Source organism: Strix uralensis, chromosome 10, assembly GCF_047716275.1.
Source record: "Strix uralensis isolate ZFMK-TIS-50842 chromosome 10, bStrUra1, whole genome shotgun sequence".
NCBI classification, from domain to species: domain Eukaryota; kingdom Metazoa; phylum Chordata; class Aves; order Strigiformes; family Strigidae; genus Strix; species Strix uralensis.
Genome location: NC_133981.1, coordinates 25,166,606 through 25,190,271, shown reverse-complemented (window position 1 = coordinate 25,190,271; position 23,666 = coordinate 25,166,606). Strand labels below are relative to the sequence as shown.

General features: G+C 45.3%; 1 protein-coding gene across 1 annotated transcript; it reads left to right on the top strand.

The window, feature by feature from the left end:
• The first annotated feature begins 14,793 nt into the window (after window positions 1–14,793).
• Window positions 14,794–16,719, top strand: LOC141947691 (T-cell surface glycoprotein CD1b-3-like). Its single transcript, XM_074879031.1, has 6 exons — window positions 14,794–14,872; window positions 15,196–15,453; window positions 15,610–15,891; window positions 15,999–16,283; window positions 16,390–16,486; window positions 16,659–16,719. The coding sequence occupies exons 1-6, from the start codon at window positions 14,794–14,796 to the stop codon at window positions 16,717–16,719; spliced, it is 1,062 nt and encodes a 353-aa protein (XP_074735132.1).
• The last annotated feature ends 6,947 nt before the right edge of the window (window positions 16,720–23,666 follow it).

The window sequence follows — 23,666 nt, the reverse complement described above, 5'->3', positions numbered from 1 at the left end:
ACGGTGAGACAAGCCTCAAAGTCCAAACATTTATTAACTTCCCACAATGTACTAATTGGATACATGATAATTGGCTAAGTATATAACGAGTTATAGCAAGCAATACAGTATGCCTTGCATTAATTAATGGTAGTGAAGGAGAAGAGAAGAAAGGAAAGGAGGGAGATAGACTAAAGAAATAGAGATCACCAGTCTGGGTTCCTGTGTTGATCCCGCCAGCGAGGGTTCCAGGAGGCAGCCGTCTTCTTCACTTCATTGCACTCTCTGAACCCCCCCACCTTCTTGCTCCCCCTCAATTTATACCCACTTTCCTTGGGTCCGTCCCCTAGGTCGACCCACATACCTACATATCCCATGTGTGGGGAGGGGTAGGGTGTTTCATGGGATGATGTAATTAGCATGATCTTGTTAGTCTTCATTAGCATATTGAGGGTGTTAACTTTAACATGCATTTTGTGGATAATTAAGCAAAGGTCATTCACCGGACAGATGGCCCTTGGAACGTGACCAGGTGCCCCAGAGCAGAGCCATCCTGTCTCCACAGGGGTCCCCCCTCCAGCTGCACCCTGTGTTATTGGGGCAGCCTCATCAGCTTCGACCTCCACACCATCCACCCTGTGACTAGAGTTTCATTACTTGCAAGTGTTTGAGACATTCCTTAGCTCGGAGGGCCTTCACTTCCCCTGCTATCCTTTACCTCTTCCTCAGGCTGCTTTTCTCAGTCTTTGTTTCTCACAGGCCTGTTTCTTTCAGGACCTGTTTCTACAAAATGTCTCTCACATCCCACCCCATGGCTCAAACACTCCAAGTACTTCCTTGACCATTGTGATCCATACATAATGAATAGGTGCAGGGGAAAAGAAAACAGAGGGTGAAAGAGCATACATCTAACTGCTGTAAGGCATACCATTGAAAGCAAGAATCTGTGTAATATTGTAAGACCGACATTTACAAGCCATCTTCCCCCACCCCATGAGTCCCGAGGATCCCAGTGATGTGACCCATGACCCAGGGTTCCATCCATCAAACCAATCCTTCAGTCACATTGCTTGAAAAAGTTCTCTGGTCCCATTAGCGATCTCCTTCATCTTGGCACGGGTCATCTCTATAGAGGTTGTGGCATTGTGGATGGTGATGCAGCGTTCTCCCTCAGTTAGACTCAGCACCCTGCACACTCCGTGGTCCTTCAGCAACGCTAGCTGTTTCTGCAACACTTGTTGGGTATGCACATTTAATTCCCCAAAGGCATACCTTGTTCAATTACTTAGTACGTACAATTGCTAAGTTAAATTTTTCAAAACTCTTTGAGGTTATACAATCATATTATCAGGTAGCATGACAGCTTCTAAGCCCAGGGCCAACCGTTGTTCCCAGGTATAGTAATATGGATATTGTACCCACTGATTATGTGCCTGGCATCACTAGGGCTGTTAAGCCCTCTTCATTTTCGGTGTGGGGTAATGGTGTAACTAAATAAACTCTTGAAAGGCACCTTGTTGGAAAACCGATAGAACATCTTAATCCAGCCATACTATAAGGATTTAAGTGGGAATACAATTTCATATTTAGGTACAATTCATTAATGCTTGATTTGTGGAATCAGACCCCTCCAGCCAGTCTTTGATTACTTCATCTTGCTGTTGGTGGTTGTGGTGTTGTCAGGACCACATCCAGCTCTGTGAGCGAGCACTGTAACTGGTTAGATCCCCAAACCTGTTTGGTATTTGCAAGCACCAGTGTGCAGTCCATGTAATATTACATGGGTGACTCACAGGCTTTTCTAATTTTGGAGGCAATTCCCAATAAGGTAACTTAAGGCACAACTCTGGGTTAGCCTTCCAGTAAGTGGGCTCATTAAAAGTATCTGTAAAATTTCCTGGCTATAGATACCATTGTTGATTGTAATTGATTGGCAATGATTTATTTCACACCCAGCAGGTATGATTCCACAATTTCTCCCGTATGACATTTGATGTAACCTGATAGAGATGTTTGGGCCTTGTCATATTCCTTTGACAGTGTTAATTTCTGTAGCCTCATCGATTCCTGAGGTGGTTTGGAACACCTGGGTTAAATTTGCAGAACAATGCCTAACTACCACCAGTGCAGTGAGATTGACTGGGCTCATGGTGAATTTAAAGCCATCTCTGGCAGATATTGGCAATGTTATACATATGCCCTGATAAGTTTGGGTGATCGGAGGGTGGATCTTGTATTTTGAGCACTTTGGGTGCCCCCTCCTCCATCTGATGTACATGGCAGTAATGATCTAATTGTGCTCACCGCTTCCTCACTATGTCTCGCTGTGTAACCCCCACAGGAGCGGGGTTCCGGCCAGCACTGGTTTCAAGACCTTAAAGGGCCCTCGTAGGATGATTGGTTGCTGCCATATGAGGACCTGTAGGTCCGTAGAGGACCTGTATTGGCATTTAATCGCCAATAGTCAATCGTCAGTCACCACTTTCCATTAGGTTTATGGACTGGCCACACTGGGGAATTACAGGGTGAGTGAGTTGGAATAATTATCCAGTTATTATAGGAGCTGTCTGGGCATCCGTCAGGGGGTGGTGAGCAATTGCATTGTGCATCACTTGCCTTTCTGGGCTTTTTTTTTCTTTGTCTTTTTGTTATCTCCCTTCTCATTACTATTATTATTATCTTTACTATTATTATTATCATTATTATTATATTATTGTTTTACTGTTTTATTATATTATATTTCAACTATTAAACTGCTCTTATTTCAACCCACTAATTTTACTTTTTTTCTCAGGTTCTCCTCCCCATCCCACCATGAGGAGGGGAGGAGTGAGCAAGCAGCTGCATGGTGCTTAGTTGCCAACTGAGGTTAAACCAGGACAACACCATAGACCATTCCTTCATCCTCAGAGTCTCTTATTTCTTATAGCTCTCCACCATCCACTGAGGCTTTCAGCAGTCCAGATGGATAATGAAATATTTCTCATAGTATATGTCTGTGCCACCCTCAGAAGAAAAAGAGGATCTGCTGAAATTTACATTGTTGTCTTTGGGGATGAAAAGGAAAAAAAAAAAAAAACCACCAACAAACTGTTGTTTTAGTTATTACATGGGCAACATGACTTTTGCTAGCCAATGCCCAGAGACAGAAAAAAGCATCCTTGTAAACCTTGCTCTGGAAACTACATTGCTGAATGAATATCCACACTTGAAAAAACATCACTAAATTTTGCTATACCACATGCAAGCAATCAATAAAAAAAACTTAAAACTCAATTGCAGGTTAGTAATGTTTTGATGTTAGTAGTCACTGCCTACCACGGTGACTTTTATCCAGGACTTTCCATTGGCTTTTCTAACATTTCATTATTTCTGACAATGTCAGTGGCTAACCATGTAACATAACTAAAAGAAATTGGGAAGGTTACTACAGTTGTGCCTTTTACTTTATTTCATGTTAAAAAAAAAAAAAAAAAGCAGCTGGAAGGTTTCACCCTTTATTTTCTCATCCCTTCCCAGTGCTTCTTCTGACTCTATGGTTGCCCACCAATCTATATATGAGTGTACCACCATAACAACTCCCTCTACCAAAGACTGGCCAGATACCTGGATTATTATCCAGCCCAAATATATGCAGAGGTCACTTAGGAAGAATGGGGTCAATGGGAAAATTGAGAGCTTGTGAAAGATGAAACTGGAATTTGGACTATTGGAGGAAAACCTGTTTTATGAAGAAAATATGTAATGACTTTTAGTAGGTGGTTTCAGGATAAAACACAGGGAGGGATGGCAGCAATTGTCAACCAGATTGAGAATATGGGCAGCCCCCAGAATACATATGGCAGTAAAAAGGATTGTGAATCCTTGTTCCACATGTTGGAAGTTTTCCAATGTAAAGCCCAAACAGGAGGCTGGAGGACGACTGTGGACGTACTTCCCATTCCAAAGACTGCAAATTGATTACAGCGACCTGCCTCCCGTGAGTGGACTTAAGCACCTGCTGGTAAACATGGATCAACTCTCAGGATAGGTAGAAGGTTTTCCCACTAGGAAGGCTGATACTGTGGGAGTGATCAAAGCAGTCTTGTGGGAAATCATTCCCGGATACAGAATACCTGAAACCATAGTATCCTACAGCAATTCTCATTTTTCAGAGGGAGTACTAAACAATATGTATAAAAGTTTAGGAACATCGCGACAGCTACATGTTCCATATAATCCACAGTCCTCAGGACAGGTGGAAAGAATGAACAGGACTCTTAAAAATAAAATCGCTCGAACTTGTAGTCAAAGAAGTTTGAAATGTCCTGAAGTTTTAGGAATACTCTTATGAGATATTAGAAATACTCCCCACCAGCAGAAATAGTGTTTGACAGGCATTTAGCTATTCCTGGGACCTTTGTCCCTGCTAAAACCAGCCTCTTAGATGGAGATAAAGGAGTTACCAGATTTGCATTGGGAATACAAAAACATCACAATAAAATAGGGCACAAAACCAATGGTTTCAAACAGTACCAGCAGGAATTCAAGTACATGATATCCAGTCTGAGGATGCAGTGATGATAAAAATCCACTCTCGCAAAACAAAGTCAGACCCTAAATCAGAGGGTCTATATACTATGTAACTTCTTACTTTGCTTTAAAAGTTACAGGGAAAGAGAATTGGATTAATCACTCACACATTAAATTGATTCCTAAGGAACATCAGTTAAATTAATAACCTCCAGCCATGCAGAACCCCACCAATCCTTCTGAGGAGAAATTCAAATTCCCTAAGGAGGAAGGAATTCTAGAACCATGTCACTTTGTTTCTTTTCTAGAGCTACCTGGACCAGAGAGGCTCCTGCTGCATGGCCAAGTGGGCCACTGCACACTGTTAGAGTAGGACAGTGTCCTGTTTGATGTATTCATCATCTGTATAGAGCTGCTGTACATCCAAGCGATCCCCCAAGAGAAGAACCATCAGCACAGCTGGCTTCAGTTACCCTGTAACATTTATGGTCCATATCATCCTAGAAGGTATACTATTAATTGTTTTAAAGGTCATTGGGAACATTGTTGGCAGGGTTGGTGTTGGGGAAGTATCACTAGGGAAGGTGCTTCTGGACACATAAACTGGTTCTGTGCGGACTACACCAGCCACTAACAGTTACAAGAGCTTTGCAACAATACAGGGTATTGACAATTTAGGAATAACATCCTGATGAATTACGCACATCTGTAGTTCCTTAGCCTGTTTATCTCTAATTATATAGCCTTTATATTGATTACAGGTTTTTACAATGGTGGGAACTTTTGATATTGATACTCTTGAAACTCCTTGAATTTTTTTGGTAATACTTTGCATATATCTACATTCATCAAGAACTAAAACAATTGTGCCAAATTGGGTGGCAACCCTCGTAGGGCAGCCCCAAAACCATATATTCCCTGGGCTTTTTCTGTTGTTTAACACTTTTTATTGGTAGTACAGCAGCTAGCTCTAATTTGGCTGTTGCCTCCATACAAGCAATAGTGGACCATCTCAATTTTTCCTCCCCTAATACCTCTGCTTGCAAATGTTTGTTTCCCATCTACACCCAGGCCCCTCAAAAGATTCGTAGGAAATACTGTTCAGCCACTGGGGACTTAATTATTGGTTACCGAGCTTATTAGCCACTCATTAATATTTTACTTCCTGTAGTTATTGTCTTGTTCTGTTGCTTTTTTCAATGTGTTCAGACTTGTGTGACAAACATAATACTTAGGAGTATGCAAGGGAATAGAGGTACCCTTCTTGATGACCCTTTATAAGGTGGGTATGCCTATAAAAACAAAAGGAGGGCTGTTGAAAATTGTTAGGCTTAATAGTCTTGCTTAGCACTAGAAGCTAAAGCAGTTGAAGCCTTAGACCACAAGAGCTGACTGAGAGTAAACTTTTTGATAGAACTAATGCTGCAAACACAGAACTAACTGAAACCCACAGATGCAAGCAGAATGAAGAAGAAAAGGACCGAGGAAACAATTCTAAGAGAATGAGGTCACTTCAGAAGAAGGCCAGCCCAGCAATCAAGAAAACCAATAAGAAATCAAGAGACCACCAACCAGAATTAAGTGATTGGACTTTGGGATCGAGTATAACTGGGATGTGTCATCTGCAGTAGAGGTCCCTCTTTGGAGGCACCCAGCTTGAGCTGCTCTCCACGTTGGATAAACAAACCAGTTATTTACTCAGCAGATTGGCGACTTGTCTTCTTCAAGCAGGAACCTAGCGCTGAGCCCTGTTGAGGTGGCATCTGCATAATTCTTAACATGGACTAGGTGTCAGCTGCATAATTCCTGCAACAGTCCAGACTCCATCGCTACTAATGATGAAATCATCATCTGGTACAAAGTAAGCCTGGAGAGACAGTTCACTTCTATGTCTCTATGAAATCCCACTCTGAGTTTCAGAAATCTACAGAAAATTTGTTTCATCATTCAGCGTGAGCATTTGTGTTTCTTAATGCTGAAGCAAACCAGCTAATTTAGTCATACCTAAATTTCAATGCCTTAAACAGGGGAAAATGTATAGTAGGTATCTATATATAAATAAAGGAAAAATAGTGTGAGAAAAGAGAATTTCTCTGTTGTAGACTAAACATCCATTCAAAAACTAAGCATTTCTATACAGCTATGCATTTGTGGAAAAATCATCCATCAATTATTGCATCTCTACATTTTTTAAATATTGGTCAGATTTGCTCACAAAACCAGCTGTATCATGCCCATAATCACAAACCTTTTCCTTCCCAGGCAAACTGGTACAGCTTTGTTGAAATCAGCATTGCTATGATCTTTCATCCACACCTTACAACCCTGCCTTGGTCCTCATAATAATACAGAGCTATAATTTGTGACCCTATTGTTCAAAGATTATAAAAACTAGACCTTGCTATGACCTGTAGGAAACAGCTATTTCTTCTCTGTTGCAAGAAACTCTGAACAGACCTGGTTTTGACTTAGCAAGTTGGTTTAAATGGACACTTCCAGCATTATGTTAATATACTTTCCAGGTAATATGAAATTAAAAGAATCAAATCCTAGAAATGCCTTCTGTGTCCTGTTGGCCATAAAAGGTGGCTAAAAACATGGCAACAGAAAGATGACCATGTTGTAGAAATCTAGGGTATGGTCCATTGTAAGTTTAGGAAAGACACAGAGGACTAAACATACATTTCTCAGACATCCAAACCATGGTGCCAAGTATGATAGAAGACATTCAGAAAGCCTCCACTCTTCTAAAACAGCATCTGGAAACCATATCAGGAAGCAGGTGCATGTTAAAAATACTTAATGTTCATATTTCATCAAGGGAATCCCATCCTACCACCTATAAGAGAGGGGAGAACTCATCTAGAACATGCAGGCAGGCAGAATGTCTACATGTCAGCTGTTCATCCTTGGTCTCCTTCAAAACTGGTGGACAACTGCCCTGCCAAATGCGGTAGTTTAAAACAGGGCAGTGGAATGTCACAGCCTGTTTCTTTGGGTACATTTTCCACGGGTAGATATTTACCCAGAAGGTGGCCAAAGTTATATAAGGTGAATCCCAGCCTCAAATTTATGAAGAAGTATATTTCTGAGATATCAAGGAGGAAACAAGATATAAACCATTTATCCCAAAGGTTCATATTGCAGGCATCTTACTTCTCTCTGATTCAGCTCTGGTTAATTGGAGGAATGTCATATACATATGTCCCTGGGTAGATTACCACCATAAATATGGCAAAGTACATGCAGTCAGGAAAGGAAAACATACTTCATCTCTCATGATGATCTCTCATCATACTTCATCTCACCGAATGGCTGGAAACATGTCCCATCTCCCATGCCACTGCCTGGAATGCTATCCTGGGCCTTGAAAGAAAAGTCCTGTGGCAACAGGGCACCCCAGAAAGAATTGAGTCAGACAAGGGGACTCATTTCCAAAGCAACCTCATAGACATCTGGGTCAAAGGACATGGCATTGAGTGGGTACATCACATCCCCTATCCTGCACCAGTCTCTGGGAAAATTGAATGATACAATGGACTGCTAAAAACTACACAGAGCAATGGGGGGTGGGACCTTCAAACATTGGGATGCACATTTAGGAAAAGCTACCTGGTTAGTTAACAGTAGAGGCTCTACCAACTGAGCTGGCCCGGCCCAATCGAAACTTCCACGTATTGCAGAAGGGGATAAAGTCCCCGTAGTCCACATGAAGAATATATTAGGGAAGACAGTCTGGGTTGGTCCTGCCTCGGGCAAAGGCAAACCCATTCGCAGGATTGTTTTGGCTCAAGGTCTTATTTCTTCTTTATCCTTGGGATACCTGAGTGTTTCCTACTTGCAGTTATTGCCTGTGACAGATGCATAGCCATATGTTACACCCTCGGGTTATTGTTGTAAGTAGAACAAGCACCCAGATCATCCTCCTTTGCTGGGCTGGAGGCTGTCTGTCACCTTTGATGCCTGCTGTTTTACTGACTGGTTTACCATTTTGTGCCTCCAGTGTAGTTAACCACTTCTGGGTTATTCTACCACTGCTGCAATTGGCATGTGTGGGCACATATGTGATGCAAATTCGACACTGATACTTTCTTCTCTGGTAATTTTGGGCACCTTCCTCTCTGTTGCTATGTCTTACATCTATGCTGTCATCACTGTCCTGAAGACCCCTTCTACTGAAGCCTCTTCCACTTGTGTTTCCCATCTCATGGTTTTCTCATTGTGTTTTGGGGCAGGAATTTTCATGTATTTGAGTCCAACTGCAATGAGTTCCTTGAATATGAACAACATTGTACCAACGGTATACAGTGTGGCCACTCACATGTTGAATTCAATGATCTGCAGCCTAAGAAATCAAGATATGAAGAAGACTTTGAGGACAATGCTCATAAAAAGAAAGTTGGGAAGGGGGGGTGGATGCATGTAGCCAATTAGAAAAGAATGAACACTTCCTTAAATAAAGGGTAGATACCTTCTGTTTCTTAATCATTTGATAGCAGGATTTTCTGGAACAATGCTATAATCTCCAGACAACTAGACAAAATGGGATGAAAGTGCTCAAGGGGAAAGAACCATCCTGTATTCCATACTTGAGGACAAGTTTTTATCACTCACTGTGTTAGACTGAACTGAAGTCTTGGTCATTTTCAGATGCATTCCCTCTTACCTTTTTTTAAATACTGCTCTCCTCTAGCTACTTGAAATCCTTAGTGACCCTGTAACACAGAATGGATTGGTCCTGAGATTTCTCCCCTTAGGTTTATAGCATGTTTAAACTCCATGGTTAGGATTCATCCCCTCTCATTTTAGCATTCATGGAAAGGACACATGGGTGTTACTTTGCTTGTTTGGACAGATCTGTCTAGTGTGCTCAGAAATGCCTGGCTATCAGACATGTCTTCCTGAGGCTGAGAGGAATGTTAGAGGACCTATAGGAAGCTTGAACTGCTCTGAAGCAAGAAAAAGATGCTGAATCACCTAAAATTACATCAGGTATCTCTAGCCCAGGGTCACATCTTCATTTCTAACAGATGAGACATATGAGATCAACCCTTCAGTAATTTCTTCACAAGCTTTTAGATAGTGTTTGACTCATTTGCCCATGCATTAGTAGCTTGCACCACTTGAGATGTCCTTTGGTGTCCAAGATGTGGGACTGGAAGAAAGGACATGTGAAACCTGGACTTCTGAAATAATAAATCAAGGCCATGTTCATCCCTGGGTATGTTGAATGTCACTAGATGTCTGCAGTTAGGAAACGGTTTGTACTTTTACAGTTAATATTTAGAAACAGTAACTTGAGGGGATGAATCTGTTACCCAGGCTTTGAAACCTATGTTAGTATAAGGTGACTTGTGTCCTTGAAGTGAATGTTTCTTCCACTGAAGTAGCTCAGCTGTAATCACCTACAATAAAGTCAATATTGTTTGGATACAAAATTCACATCTACCAAGGCTTCTTTGACTAATATCAGCATAAATATGTGCACTCATCTACAGCTGAAATAACAGGGGGGCAGCCTGTTGCTGCAGTTTATACCAAGACTTAAACTTAGCTAACTGAAAAGCTGAGAGAAACCTTAAATTGTTTTTATACCCATAGTGTAATGAAATGTGGGAGATAATGGATGTATTTGAGAAAATAAGAGTACAGGGGATGCAAAAAGTCTACATTGCTCCTTGATGCCAGTTTCTCCCTTGAGGTGTCTTTAATAACTGTGGAATATCCAACCTGAAATAATTAAGTTTCTATGTTTATTCAGCAAACTTTAACCAAGAAATACCAGGGAAGCAATTAAGTGTTGTGTACTACCAAACCCATTCAAAGTTTAGTGAGTGCTAATAGGAGAAACAGGGCAAGTTGTATCATTATGTGAAATCAGCCACAGTAAGTTGGCCCCCAGCCTGAAGCACCTCATTCTGGTGTCTAGACGGTTTTAGGTTTCTCTATATCAGCAGAAGAAAGGCATCTTTAAAAGGAAAACCAGGGAGTGATGGAAATGAAGAGGTTCATCCTCTGTACGAATAGGCATGTTCACATTTTGGGTGGGTCTGATCACCTGGGCTCCATCAACACTTCATGAGGCAGGCAGTTCTCAAGTGCGATTCATCCCATTCTTGGGAAAAATTATTTTAGGCTTCTCAGCCTAAAATGTATCAGTGGATCAAAGCCAATTTGACTAGTTGGACAGTTTACTTGGTGGGATATTGTCCCGATCCAATGTCAGGGGAGGTTTCAATACGATCCCAAGAGTGAGATTAAGACACAAACGAGTTCAAATGCCGTATACCCAAAACAGGTTTTTTATTATTAAAGAAGTGAAGAGGGGTAGCGATAGGACAGAATGGAAGGAAAAGGCAGAAATAAAGCAAGGATGTGGGATAGGGCTGCAAGAATAGTCACCACCATGGATCCAGCGGCGTCCCGTTGGTCCTCAGTCGTCAGTTCTTCGGTGGTGGGTGCACACGAATCAAGCTTCAATGGTAGATGCATACAGAGAAAATTTTCTGCTGTCTTTTTAAGTTCATCGTATCGGCTGATTAACATATCTGTTGCCTTTAGTTTTTTTTTTTCTCTGGTCCAACAGGTTTTGTTGCATCTGGCTTCAGGGCAGGAACGTTTGCCTCTTGTCAGTTCATTAGCCATGCAGGCATGGTCTCTGGCCTACACAATAGAGCCACAAACGGCTACAGGATGGGGCCAGCTCAGCACAGCTCTGCCCCTTTGAGGCTTATCTACAGAGTCTGACAATGAACCGGCAAAGAAGTGGGGGGGTGCTTCTCTGGGTGACATCCCCCAGACTAATTCACAGGCCGCAGCAGCTTCTCTTGGAGGTTTGCACAGACACAAGCAAGCTTTGAGACAGTCATAGGACATTTCAGTCTCTCACAGATATAAAAGCAGTTTATAGTTTGGATCACTTAAACCACTGAGAAAAATGTCTTATTTCACAGAAAGGACAAAATAACTTAGCATCACTGAGGACAAAGAATCAGCTCTCCAGCCGATATGAAAATGGTGTAGCTCCAGCAAAGACCAAGTGGCCAGGATTTATGAATAAATCACTCTTCATGTACAAAAGCTCATTGGGCAGTCCTAGGGTAAACCCAGTGTATTCTATCAACAGCTATGGTGTCAAGGAAAGGTGAGCTAGGAACAGAGGGCCACAGCAAGGGAGGAAGGTTGCTACATCACCAACAAGGAGCTAGGAAGTCAAGTCAGCAAACTCAGGGTAAGAATCAGGTCTGGAAATTGTAACCAGCATCAGACAGGAGTCCAGTGATCACCTAGCAAATCTGAGGTCACAATTCAGATCCAGTCAAGCCAATGGGACAGGACTGGTGTCAGGAATGAGGAGGTACAAGAGTTGCCACAGACAGAGCTGCAATATAGCTCCTGTGTGGCACACATGGGAGCCAAGGACAAGATTCCTGGTTAAAAGCAGTTCCCAAGTGAAGGTGGGGTTATGACCCCCTTTCTTATCTTAATGACAGCTGTTAAGAGCAAGCCATCCTTGAGCTAAATTAGAAAGGCAGAAGTGTGCTGCAGTCCCTCAAAAATGTAACTTTTATCCTACTAAGGTGAATATGCACCAACCCCAGTAACATCTCAGCCAAATAGTCATCCAGTTCAAGCCATTGTAGCTGTACTGCAGTAAAGAATTGTATTGGGCATAACTGGCAAGGTTTTGGGGAGGGGGGGAGGAGGGCTACCAGGGTGACCTCTGAGGAAGGAGATCATGAAGTGCCCTGTGCTGATGATGGCTGGTTCCAGTCAGCTCACCTCCTTTGAACAAGAGGAGCTTGTAGTACTTCTGTGACAATGTGTTTAGGAAAGAGAAATAAACACCCGGAAAAAGGAACAGCAAGGTCAGAGCAGTAGGAGGTTCTCCATGGAAGAACAGGTATACCCCAAAGGTACTGTGGTCTATGAATAAGACCGTGCCAGAAAATGTACTTCCCCAGAGGGACTGTGGACCATAGAGGACCCATTCTGAAGCAAAGGAGACAAGCAAGAAGGAACAAGCAGCAGAAGAAAGGTTTAAGGAATAAGGAGTGACCCAAAGAAATGGCTGTGCACTGAGCGCAACCTCCCATGCCACTGCCACTGCATCAAAGGAACTAACTGTAACCTGTGACCATAACAAGGGGAGTGGAGACTGGAAAGTGGGAGAAGAGGTGTCAGTGACATCACATGCACCCGCACGAGCCAGAGGCCTGCTAATGGCCTATCAGCTACTCAGCAAGAAGTGACCAACAGTCACCTTAGGGGGGACCGTGAGGACAAATGGTCACCTCATAGGACTGCATGGACAAAAGCCTGCCTTCTCCTTCCTTCACTGGCTGCCTCATGGCTGTGCTTTGCTATCCCACCAGCCAAACACTGTCTTCTGACCCCAGCACTGGTGACCCTGCTGTGAGGGATGTGGTGGCATTGCCAGACATCCCCTGGGTGATGCTGAGGTGAGCTGCTGAGGAAGTTGGTGCCATTTCTGGGCACACCAGGCCACCGCAGTGTCCCTACTTCTCCATGGGACAGCTCCACGGAAGGGAAGGAGTTCAGTGTCCTTGACTCCCCATATTTGACTCATTGTCATGAGGTGCTGGAGCTCAGCCTGCAGCGGCCCCATATGGGCCTTCCCTGTGTCTCCATGACAGCTGGGGATACCCAAGATGGAGACATGGAACAAGGACACAGTTGTGCTTGGAGGGGGTCACATGACACCCTGCCACATTGCAGAGAGGACACCTCGGCTCTGGTTGTGTTTGGAGGTTAACAAGGCACTGCACCTCAAACTTGGCCTTGGCTGTGGTTTCAGTTCTGCATTTACCCCCAGTGCGGGCACCCCCAGGAAAGGGGAAGAGAAACTGAAGGGTGAGGGAGGTGCCAGAGGACAGCTAGGGAGGAGCAATGGGTAGGGAACATTGTGGGGATGAGGCCAGGTCTGGTCACCCAATTGTCCCTTCAGCGCTGGACACTGGTCACAATGGGAACAGAGCAGGGTGACGTTCCCATGCTCAGGAGGCACTTAGGGAGGGGGATGGGGTTTCCCATCAAAGATGGTGGGAAATAAAGGGGAGTGTCAGGCTGCAGCCCAGCCCAAGCCCTCTCCTGGGGCCATTTATGGGAGAGTTGAAGCTCCCCAACACTGTGGAGTGCAAGGAAACAGAGGCAGCTCCCAGGCCCAATGCTGTGGATGGAGCTCCATGGGAATGAGAAGGCTGCTCCCTCGAATGGGCCTCAGAGTGGGGAGACCATGGTCCCATCCCTGTCCCAGCTTGGGCCAAGCACCACCTCTCCAAGGGTTCGATGACTATCAGTGGGAAACACTCCCTTCTAGGCCCTGCAGCCTGTCTCTCCTATTGGGGACCATCACACCACAGCTGCTCCAGCCCATCCACTTCCTGCCCTCTGAGAGGAGCTCCTGGAGGAGCCACTTCTTCCAGCCCTGACTGCACCCATCCCTGACCCCGCAGCTGTGGACTGGGCTGAAACTGCTTGTCACATCTTCCCTGGTGAGTGCCTTCCCCAGGATCAGGCCAGCAGTGACGAGGGGTCAGGGGATATCACCACCTCCCCTCACTCTTGCACCCCACAGCCACCCATGACCAGGGTCTTTGCTCGCATGCCTGGCCCAGCTCTGCTCCTGCTGGTTTGCCACATCACTGGCTTTTACTCATGGCTCATCAGTGTGGCCTGTCTGTGTGATGGCTGTGTGATGGCTGGGAGGTGACAAAGAGGCATGGGGTCAGTGCATAGTCCGGGGGCATGGGAAGCCCAGAGATGCGGTCAGGCTGTGGGAACAGGGTACGCCTCCCCTAAGGGAAAGACAGCCACATCGGGGTGAACCCACCTGGTTAAGTAGGCAGTATAGAGCAGATGGAGATGTCTGTGCTACACAGGGCCAGACATGCCAGGCACAAGTGGCAGCAAGGGACATTCCTGTCAGGGACAGTGGATGCAGCCCATGGCCAGGTGGCACCTCCATGGAGGTAGAAAAGAGAGGTCAGGTCACCCACTGCCGCAGCCATGAGGAAGCCCTCCCAGAGCCAGTGGGATGGCCTCGCTCCCACCCAAATTCCCCCAGCACTCACAGCCATGCTGAGGATGCCCCAGACCAGCCCACCCCAAGCAGGAACTTTGAGGCCCTCCCCAAAACCTCAGTGCCAGCCCCATTGGCTGCCAGGGCCACTAGTACCAGCAGAGCTGCCCAGGCAGAGCCACCCTGAGAAGAAGTGTGCCGCTACATCTCTCACAGCCCCTTCCTCCTGCTGCTGCACCCAGGGCCTCGCTGCCGGCACCATGCAGCGTCCTTGCTGCTGCTTCCTCCTCCTCCTCCTCTACCTTCTCCTCCTCTCTGGGACATGGGCAAACCTAGAGGGTAAGTGGGAGCTCTGGCTCATTCACACCTGCTGCCATGCCCCTGTGGGACCCCACGGGTGAGGGGCTTCCTTCTCCACACCCACCTTGGTCACTTGCCTGCTCAACTCTCCTTGTCCCCTGGATCCACATCTCCTCCCTGGCAGGGATGCAGCCACCCCAGCTAGGTGCAGAGGGTGGGAGCTGGGGCTGCCAAGGCTGTGGGGGGCTTGTGGGGGGTCCCCAGGTACCTGCAACCCTGAGGACCCATCCCTCACCCCCTCCACATTACCCAGCCCTCTCGTCCCACTCTCACCTCTCCCTGTGGACTTCTGTCTCATGTAGGGAGCTTCACAGTCCGGTTGCTCCAGACCTCCACCTTCCAAAACACCTCCTTCGTGATCACAGAGGGGCTGGGCCTGCTGGAAGACATTGAGCTCGGTTCTCTTGATAAACACACCTGGACTATCCGCTTCTACCAGCCTTGGGTGCGCCCAGCCCTGCCCCGCAGTGACTGGGACACCATTGAGAACATGATCAAGATCTATTTGCAGCAGTTCAGCCACCTGATCAATGAAGGTGCCATGCAGAAGGATGTGACCTGTGAGTAACTGGTGTTCTCTGCATCCCCTCTCTGAACAGCATCTGTGAAGTAAGGAAGGACCCAGCAGGGCTGGTGCTGCACAGGAGATGCTGACCATGTCTGCAGGAAGGTAGTCCCAGCCCCTCATGCAACCTCTCTCCTCTCTGCCCCTCCAGACCCCTTCGTGGCCCAGTGTGTGGCAGGCTGTGAGCTCTACCCCAACAGGACCTCCCGGTCCTTTGCCTATGTGGGCTACAATGGCCAGGACTTCCTCAGCTTCAACACAGAGAATGCCACCTGGGTCCTCTCCCAGGACACTGGCCTGTCACGGTATGTGCAGGCCATTCTCCAGAACTATACTGCCTTCAGTGAATTGGTGGAAGTCCTCTTCAATGATACCTGCGTTGACGACATGGAGGTGTTACTGCACTATGGGAAGGCAGCTCTGGAGAGACAAGGTGAGACCACCCTGACCCTGGCACGGCCACCCCAAACCCCCCACACACACTGGGGCCAAGCGGTGCCCCACAGGTGCTCCCCTCACCCCTTGGCTCTCGCCCCCCAGAGCTGCCCGTGGCCACAGTCTTTGCCCGCACGCCCAGACCAGACCAGCTCCTGCTCATTTGCCGCGTCACCGGCTTCTACCCACGGCCCATCAGCGTGGCTTGGCTGCAGGATGGCCAGGAGGTGCCACTGGGCCCAGCGCTCAACACCAGTGCCATCCTGCCCAACGCAGACCTCACCTACCAGCTCCGCATCACCCTGGCCGTGGCCCCCCATGACGGGCACAGCTATGCCTGCCGCGTGCGCCACCGCAGCCTGGGCACCCGCAGTCTCCTCATCCCATGGGGTAGGTGCCACCCATGGGGATGGGGATGGGGCTCATGAGCTGCCCTGTCCCACAGGATGGAACAATGCCTGGAAATCTCATGACAGCATCTGCTCATGTTTCTCAGGGAACTCAGAGGTGGTGCTGCTCGCAGGTCTCGGGGCTGGGCTGCTGGTAGCCATGGCCATGGCTGCCATCACGGCACTTTGGGTGTGGAGACGCAGGTAAGGCCCCTTCTGCCACCTGGAGCAGCAGTGGGAGAGAAGGGGAGGAAATGCCCCAGGGGATTGCTGCACTAAGCACCAAAGCTCCTGCTCTGGCCCTGCCAGTTGCTGTCTGCACACCCACAAGGTGTCCTCCATGGAATACCCATGAGACTTCCCCCTCTCATTTCAGAAAGCACCAGCAGATGGATGAATCAGAGTCCAGGAACTCCATCCTGAGCAAAGAAGCTTAGCGGAGAAGGGAGTCAACAGCCCCTGTTTCCTTCCACCACCTTCACAGGGATAAATACTCTACCTTTTTCTGCCTCAGTAAAATTCTGGGCACTGCCGAGTATGAGATCAACTTGACTCAGAGACACAGGGGGAAACCTGGAGGGTTCCTGACCTGCTTCAATTTGCTAAGCAGGCAAGGATGCCAGTCTGAGACATCCTCACTCATTACACACGATCACGTCTTAGTTGCTGGCGCTGCCCCATGCACCCACTGAGATGCTTTAGGGAATCCCAATGCCCAGTGGCAATTTCTCCCAGTTATGGTACAATAACATATTTATCAGCAGGCAGGAAGCTGTGCCCTTCTACTGTCCCTTTCTAGTATTTTTTCCTGAAAGCTGGCTTTATTAACCACATTCCAGAAATATTTCTGCTGAGACTGAACTGTTCCACACAGACTAACAGCACCTGGCCACAAACTGTTTTACAAAGTGATAAGTAACACTGAATCTCTCATGTAATCTGTGGAAGCTACAGATGTGTATAAAATGAAATTAAAACATTCATGTTTTCACTAAGAACATGTGTCTTTCCTGAGAATTTGGATGGGCTCGGGGAGGTTTTGACCAGCTGCAAATGGAAGCTGGAGCATCACTGAATTATTGGTGTTAATTGCAAGAAACAACAAAGCAAGAAAAAAAGGAAAAGATTGTTTATGCATGTACAAGCATGTTCTTACATATTTTATGGAAATAAGCAACTGTGCGCATAAGGGTAAAGTGTCCCCAAGGCACCCAATTAAGGAGAAAAAGGAAGACAGTCTCCCAACGTAGACATCAGACTTCTGTCATGAATCCTTATCTAGGATCCTGCCAACTATGCCAATTTGTCGCAGATGAATGATTCAGATCACTTAAAGAATCACTATCAAAGGTATTGGCAAAAGTGATTTTAATATGATGTTGTAAAAGTGCGACTTAACAAGGTTCGATGGCAAGGTTCACTCTATTGCTTGAAAGACTCTATCATGTGGAAGAAACATACGAAGGCAAATCGAGTTAGAATCATGCTAGAATGATTTAGACAGAGACCAGAGAGACAAAACGGTAAAGGAGACCCTCCCGTTGAGTCACAAGGTCCAGAGTGGACCTCCTTGCTTTCCAAACTCCTGATGGAGCTTAGGTGCGGCTAGGTCCAGTCTTAGCCTCAGACTTGGACAACAGTTTATGCTTAATGGAAGAGATACAATGTGTAAGGGAGACCCTCCCGCTGAGTCACGAGGTTCAGAGTGGACCCCCTTGCTTTCTAAACTCCTTCTCAGAGAGGAGTCTAGCTGCAGCTGGATCCAGACTTAGTCCCAGACTTGGACAACAGTTTATGTCTGATGGAATTTCATTCTACATGGATCTAATTTGTATTAATTCAGCATGCTATCAGTCCCTTACCGAGGATCTGTTGTGAATGAGGGGTCTCTCTGCCTTGGGTAAGGAGGGATCTCTTAGTCTCAGGTACAGGATCTCAAACCTTGAGAGGCATCCCTGTTCAAGGGCAGAGTCACCTGGCATGCAGCCCAGTTGCAATTCAGGGAGAACTCAGATTGGGTTCATCCAATGATCTGTCATTGGTAAAAGGTCTCTCTGCCTCAAGAAGCAACCTTGAGAGGCGTCCCAGCTCAAGCTGAGATCACCACCATGCAGCCACGCTGCCTAGCAAGGAGAGCTCAGAGAAGGCTCCTTTAGGCTGTCCTATTTATGGGCCAAGGTGGCTGGCTCGTAGTCAAATCACATACAATGGGAAAAGCAGGCAGGAGACTCCTTGTACCCACAACTTGCTTTGTTCCTTGAGCAATGGGTTTTGGAAAAACCACTCACTATTCATGTGTTAATCGCATGGTCCCTGTTCCAAGCTTGTATGCACTGAAGCTCACTGGGTGTCTCTGCTCCTTTGGGGGTTTTCTAGAGGGGTTCTTGGCCTGGCTACAGCTCAGGCCTTTACCTCCTCTGGAGCCTGTACCAAACTACTGCTAGTTTGGTTAAGGTGGTCAAGCGCAACCATCACACTCCACACCATGACTACAGTCAAACCACTTTATCAACTCACAGAGTGGTAGTATGGTTACCTCTTTCCTCTATGCCATAAATACCTGGAGTACTGCAGATCAGTGGTAAGAGCCCAATTATTTGACAACCTGTTTAATTTAAGTGCTATTTATATACTCTGTTGGTACACTTGCAGATCCATGGTAACCAAATAGCTTTTAGTATAAAATATTACTATTAATTACATTATAGGGGAATTTCTCGTGGTGAACAGGGATTGTTTTCTTTGTTATGTACTGAGCCTTTACACATAGAATTATTATAAATAATAAGCATAATAACTTTAGAGCTAACAAAATCACAATTGGATGAAGCATTATATTCAAAGTTCCTGTTGCTGTTGGTGACAATCCAAATAAGGCACCCTACCAAGGCTGTTCTCCATCTTTTTTTTACTCTTTCTAGGACATGGTGTATCTATTCTGTATCATGATGGACAGTAATCAGGGTTCTCTTTCCCTTGTTCCAATTTCATTTTAGCACTTGAGTCAGGCCATTATGTTGCAACAGTTTTCTTTATCAGTGTAAGACTCATTCCAATGGGGATAGGTAGTAAATCTTGATATGATGTGTAGTTTGATAGTAGCAATTGGTGGGTTGTGACAGGAGCTGAATAGTTAGTTACATCCCATAATTTTGGTAAAATTATAAATACAGATATTTGAGTAATTATTTGTCTTTACAGTGATGTTGTCTATAAATACAGAATCACAAAGGGTTCTCATACAAATACATCCATTTCCAACACATATAAGTACAGTCTCAGGGTTTTCATCAGGATGTATTTCAAAATTACAAACATTTTGTTCAGTGTCAAGACAAACGTCTTGGGCCTTAATGGTATTACTTTCACAAATAAATCCTTGTTGTTCCTGTATAATGCATGCATCAACATCAATAGTTTGCCATTTGTTTCCATTTTGTTGGGCCCATACTCCACGTTCTAACAGATAGACTACAGTTCCATGGTGATTTAACCCCAGAGCAGTGGTTGGTATATGGTGTGTACTGAAACAATGTGTATTGTTAAAACAAAAGTTGTTATAAGTAAAATTAACTAGATGCCACCAAGATTGGAATTCTCTTTCAAATTTAGTTGCATTATCCCAGATTACCTTTCAAATCTCAGTGGGCAAGGTGCCCTCATCTCCTTCCCTTATAATTGCTGTCACAGATTATACCCACAACTGAGAAACACATATGATGCAGAATGTACTATAGTTACCATATTGGTTAGGGTAAGTAGAAGAAGTAAGGGTCTCCACCATGTGGGTCAAGCTTGTTGATGTGTGAACTGAATTTGGTTCATGCTGGCGATGATTATTCCTGCAAGAAGACTAAGCAGTCCTTTGATGGTTAACCCGATCTCCAGGATAGGTGTGCTGGTATCATTCCCAGTATCGTTCCTGGAAAGGCAAAACAATACAAATCTCAGCAGGGTTTTTCCAGACAGGTTACCCCTTAGTGGATCAACTTGTTTAACTGCTTGGACTAGAGACAAAAGTTCTTTTTCCCACTCAGAATATCTCTGTTCTGTCTCTTTAAATACAGTTCAGTTAAACGTTAAAGGCCTCTTTGGTCCATCAGGGCCAGTTTGGAATAGGTTACGGTAAGTACCATGTTCAACAAAACCCCATTCAGCTATGGTTGTGGGGGTGTACTGGTCCCAATGACTTTGTTTTTAATTCCTGTGTTAAGGTTTTGACTGTTTCTTCATGTTCTGGGTTCCATCTCATGGTTTTCCCTTTTGTAAAAGTGAGTACAGTGGGCGAGCAATGATAGAAGATCCATGTACCTGTTTTCTCCAATATCCTAAAGTTCCCATTAACTGTTGTATCTCTTTCCTACACTAGGGCATTTGCAACTGTTCTATTTTTCATAAGGTATCTGGAGGAATCACTGCACTGCCCACTATCCACCAAGTACCTAAAAACTTTACTTCTCTGCTTGGTCCCTGAAATTTCTCAGGTGGGATCTCAACTTCTGCTTTGTATACTGCTTACCACACTGCTGCTGCCACTTCCTCCACCTTTTCAGGGGAAGTCCCTCTGATTAGAATATCATCTATGTACTGGTACAGTTTCACATCCTAAGGAAGTGAGACTGTCTGTAAAAGTTCAGCAACCACAGCATGAGCAATCATGGGTGAATGTTTATACCGTTGTGGGAGTCTGTTAAAGGTATACCTTCCCAAGTAAAAGCAAATTTCCCTTTATCCTTCTCCTTCAGGGGCACCATAAAGAACATATCTCTGACATCTAGCACTGCCTGCCATCCATGGATGTGAGGCTGCTTGTAGTGTGGCTGTTAAAGTTACAATATTGTATACTACAACTGTTAGTGGGGCTGCACTGGCATTTAAGTGCCGACTACCGATTGTTAGATGCCATCTCTCATCTGGTTTTCAGACTGACCAGACTGGTGAATTGTATGGAGAGTGGGTTCTGGAAATAATGTGCTATTTTTCCAAGTCTACTATTACACCAGAAATTCCATTTTGTTCCGCAGCAGGAATCAGATATTGCAGTACACTGGTAATTTTTAAATTGGGGAGTGCTGGGGCTGTGTGGAGTACACACACTGTAGCCCCTCAATTTCTAACAGAGTTGGGTCGGTACTTGTACCAAAGCACCATACGCTGCCATCTGGCAAGCACCAGTTTTGTCCAATCAAAACATCAAAATTCAAAATATTTTCATTGTGCTTCTTAATCACAAAGCGAGGAGATGACATGAGGTTCTCACCTAGGACCCATAAATCAGCTTTTCAAGTTTAGCAAATAACACTTGCTCTGTTTACTCTGGTGACTTCAACTCTCTGCCATCTGGGTCACACACCCAGCTTCTCAGCATCCTGTTGTGTTAGTATGGAACTTTGTGCTCCTGTATCTATTAGAAATTTCACTAGTTGTCATCAAGGACCAACTGCAATCAGAATGTATTCTTCTATAATGATGGGTTTAGGCTCATATTCAGAGGAATCTGAGGGGAACAAGGGGTCATAATTTTCCTTATCATAGTCATCAGGATCACTCCAAATATCACCATCCCAATCCTCTGGGGACGCTATTAATTGCCTAATTTGCATGGGGTTAGGCAGGTGTGGGGCCCACACGAGCACCATCTTAATCGTTTCTTCCCAATTTTGTGTTTTCTCCTTTTCTTCCTGTAACTGCTTCTGTAGCTGCTCAGTTTTCAGACAGTATTAATTCAGCTGTCTTTCTGACTTCTATTTCTTCCTTTACGTCCTGTCCCCTCTTATTGTTATTCTTCATATCTTGATAAGCACTTTCTAAACAGATATTTAGCATTTTGCAAATAATTCCTCTACATTTTCCAGCTTTTATATGGCCCCGGTCACCTTTAGCTGTTCTTCTACACCTTCCCAATCACACCAATTATCCTGAGCCCATTCTTCTGAGAATTTGGGACTTGGACGTATTGCATGTTTCCGTAAGTAATCAGTGATATTACTTGTCATCCTGCTGACTAGGCCAGTTTGTTGCAAAACCTGATTTAGGATCCTGCCAACTATGCCAATTTGTCGCAGATGAATGATTCAGATCACTTAAAGAATCATTATCAAAGGTATTGGCAAAAGTGATTTTAATATGATGTTGTAAAAGTGCGACTTAACAAGGTTCGATGGCAAGGTTCACTCGATTACTTACTACATGGAAGAAACGTACAAAGGCAAATCAAGTTAGAATCATGCTAGAATGATTTAGACAGAGACCAGAGAGACAAAATGGTAAAGGAGACCCTCCCGTTGAGTCACAAGGTCCAGAGTGGACCTCCTTGCTTTCCAAACTCCTGATGGAGCTTAGGTGCGGCTAGGTCCAGTCTTAGCCTCAGACTTGGACAACAGTTTATGCTTAATGGAAGAGATACAATGTGTAAGGGAGACCCTCCCGCTGAGTCACGAGGTTCAGAGTGGACCCCCTTGCTTTCTAAACTCCTTCTCAGAGAGGAGTCTAGCTGCAGCTGGATCCAGACTTAGTCCCAGACTTGGACAACAGTTTATGTCTGATGGAATTTCATTCTACATGGATCTAATTTGTATTAATTCAGCATGCTATCAGTCCCTTACCGAGGATCTGTTGTGAATGAGGGGTCTCTCTGCCTTGGGTAAGGAGGGATCTCTTAGTCTCAGGTACAGGATCTCAAACCTTGAGAGGCATCCCTGTTCAAGGGCAGAGTCACCTGGCATGCAGCCCAGTTGCAATTCAGGGAGAACTCAGATTGGGTTCATCCAATGATCTGTCATTGGTAAAAGGTCTCTCTGCCTCAAGAAGCAACCTTGAGAGGCGTCCCAGCTCAAGCTGAGATCACCACCATGCAGCCACGCTGCCTAGCAAGGAGAGCTCAGAGAAGGCTCCTTTAGGCTGTCCTATTTATGGGCCAAGGTGGCTGGCTCGTAGTCAAATCACATACAATGGGAAAAGCAGGCAGGAGACTCCTTGTACCCACAACTTGCTTTGTTCCTTGAGCAATGGGTTTTGGAAAAACCACTCACTATTCATGTGTTAATCGCATGGTCCCTGTTCCAAGCTTGTATGCACTGAAGCTCACTGGGTGTCTCTGCTCCTTTGGGGGTTTTCTAGAGGGGTTCTTGGCCTGGCTACAGCTCAGGCCTTTACCTCCTCTGGAGCCTGTACCAAACTACTGCTAGTTTGGTTAAGGTGGTCAAGTGCATCTGTCACAAGCTCAGACAGGCATATGAAAGAATTTAGTTCATGCTCTCAATCAACCAGCACTTGAACATGCGGCTTCAAAAGGTTTCATTTCACAGGAAAACTTCCTCACGAAGTTTCACAGGATAAGACTGACAGCTGTGTGTGAGCCAACTATCAGCTGAGTCAGAAGAAA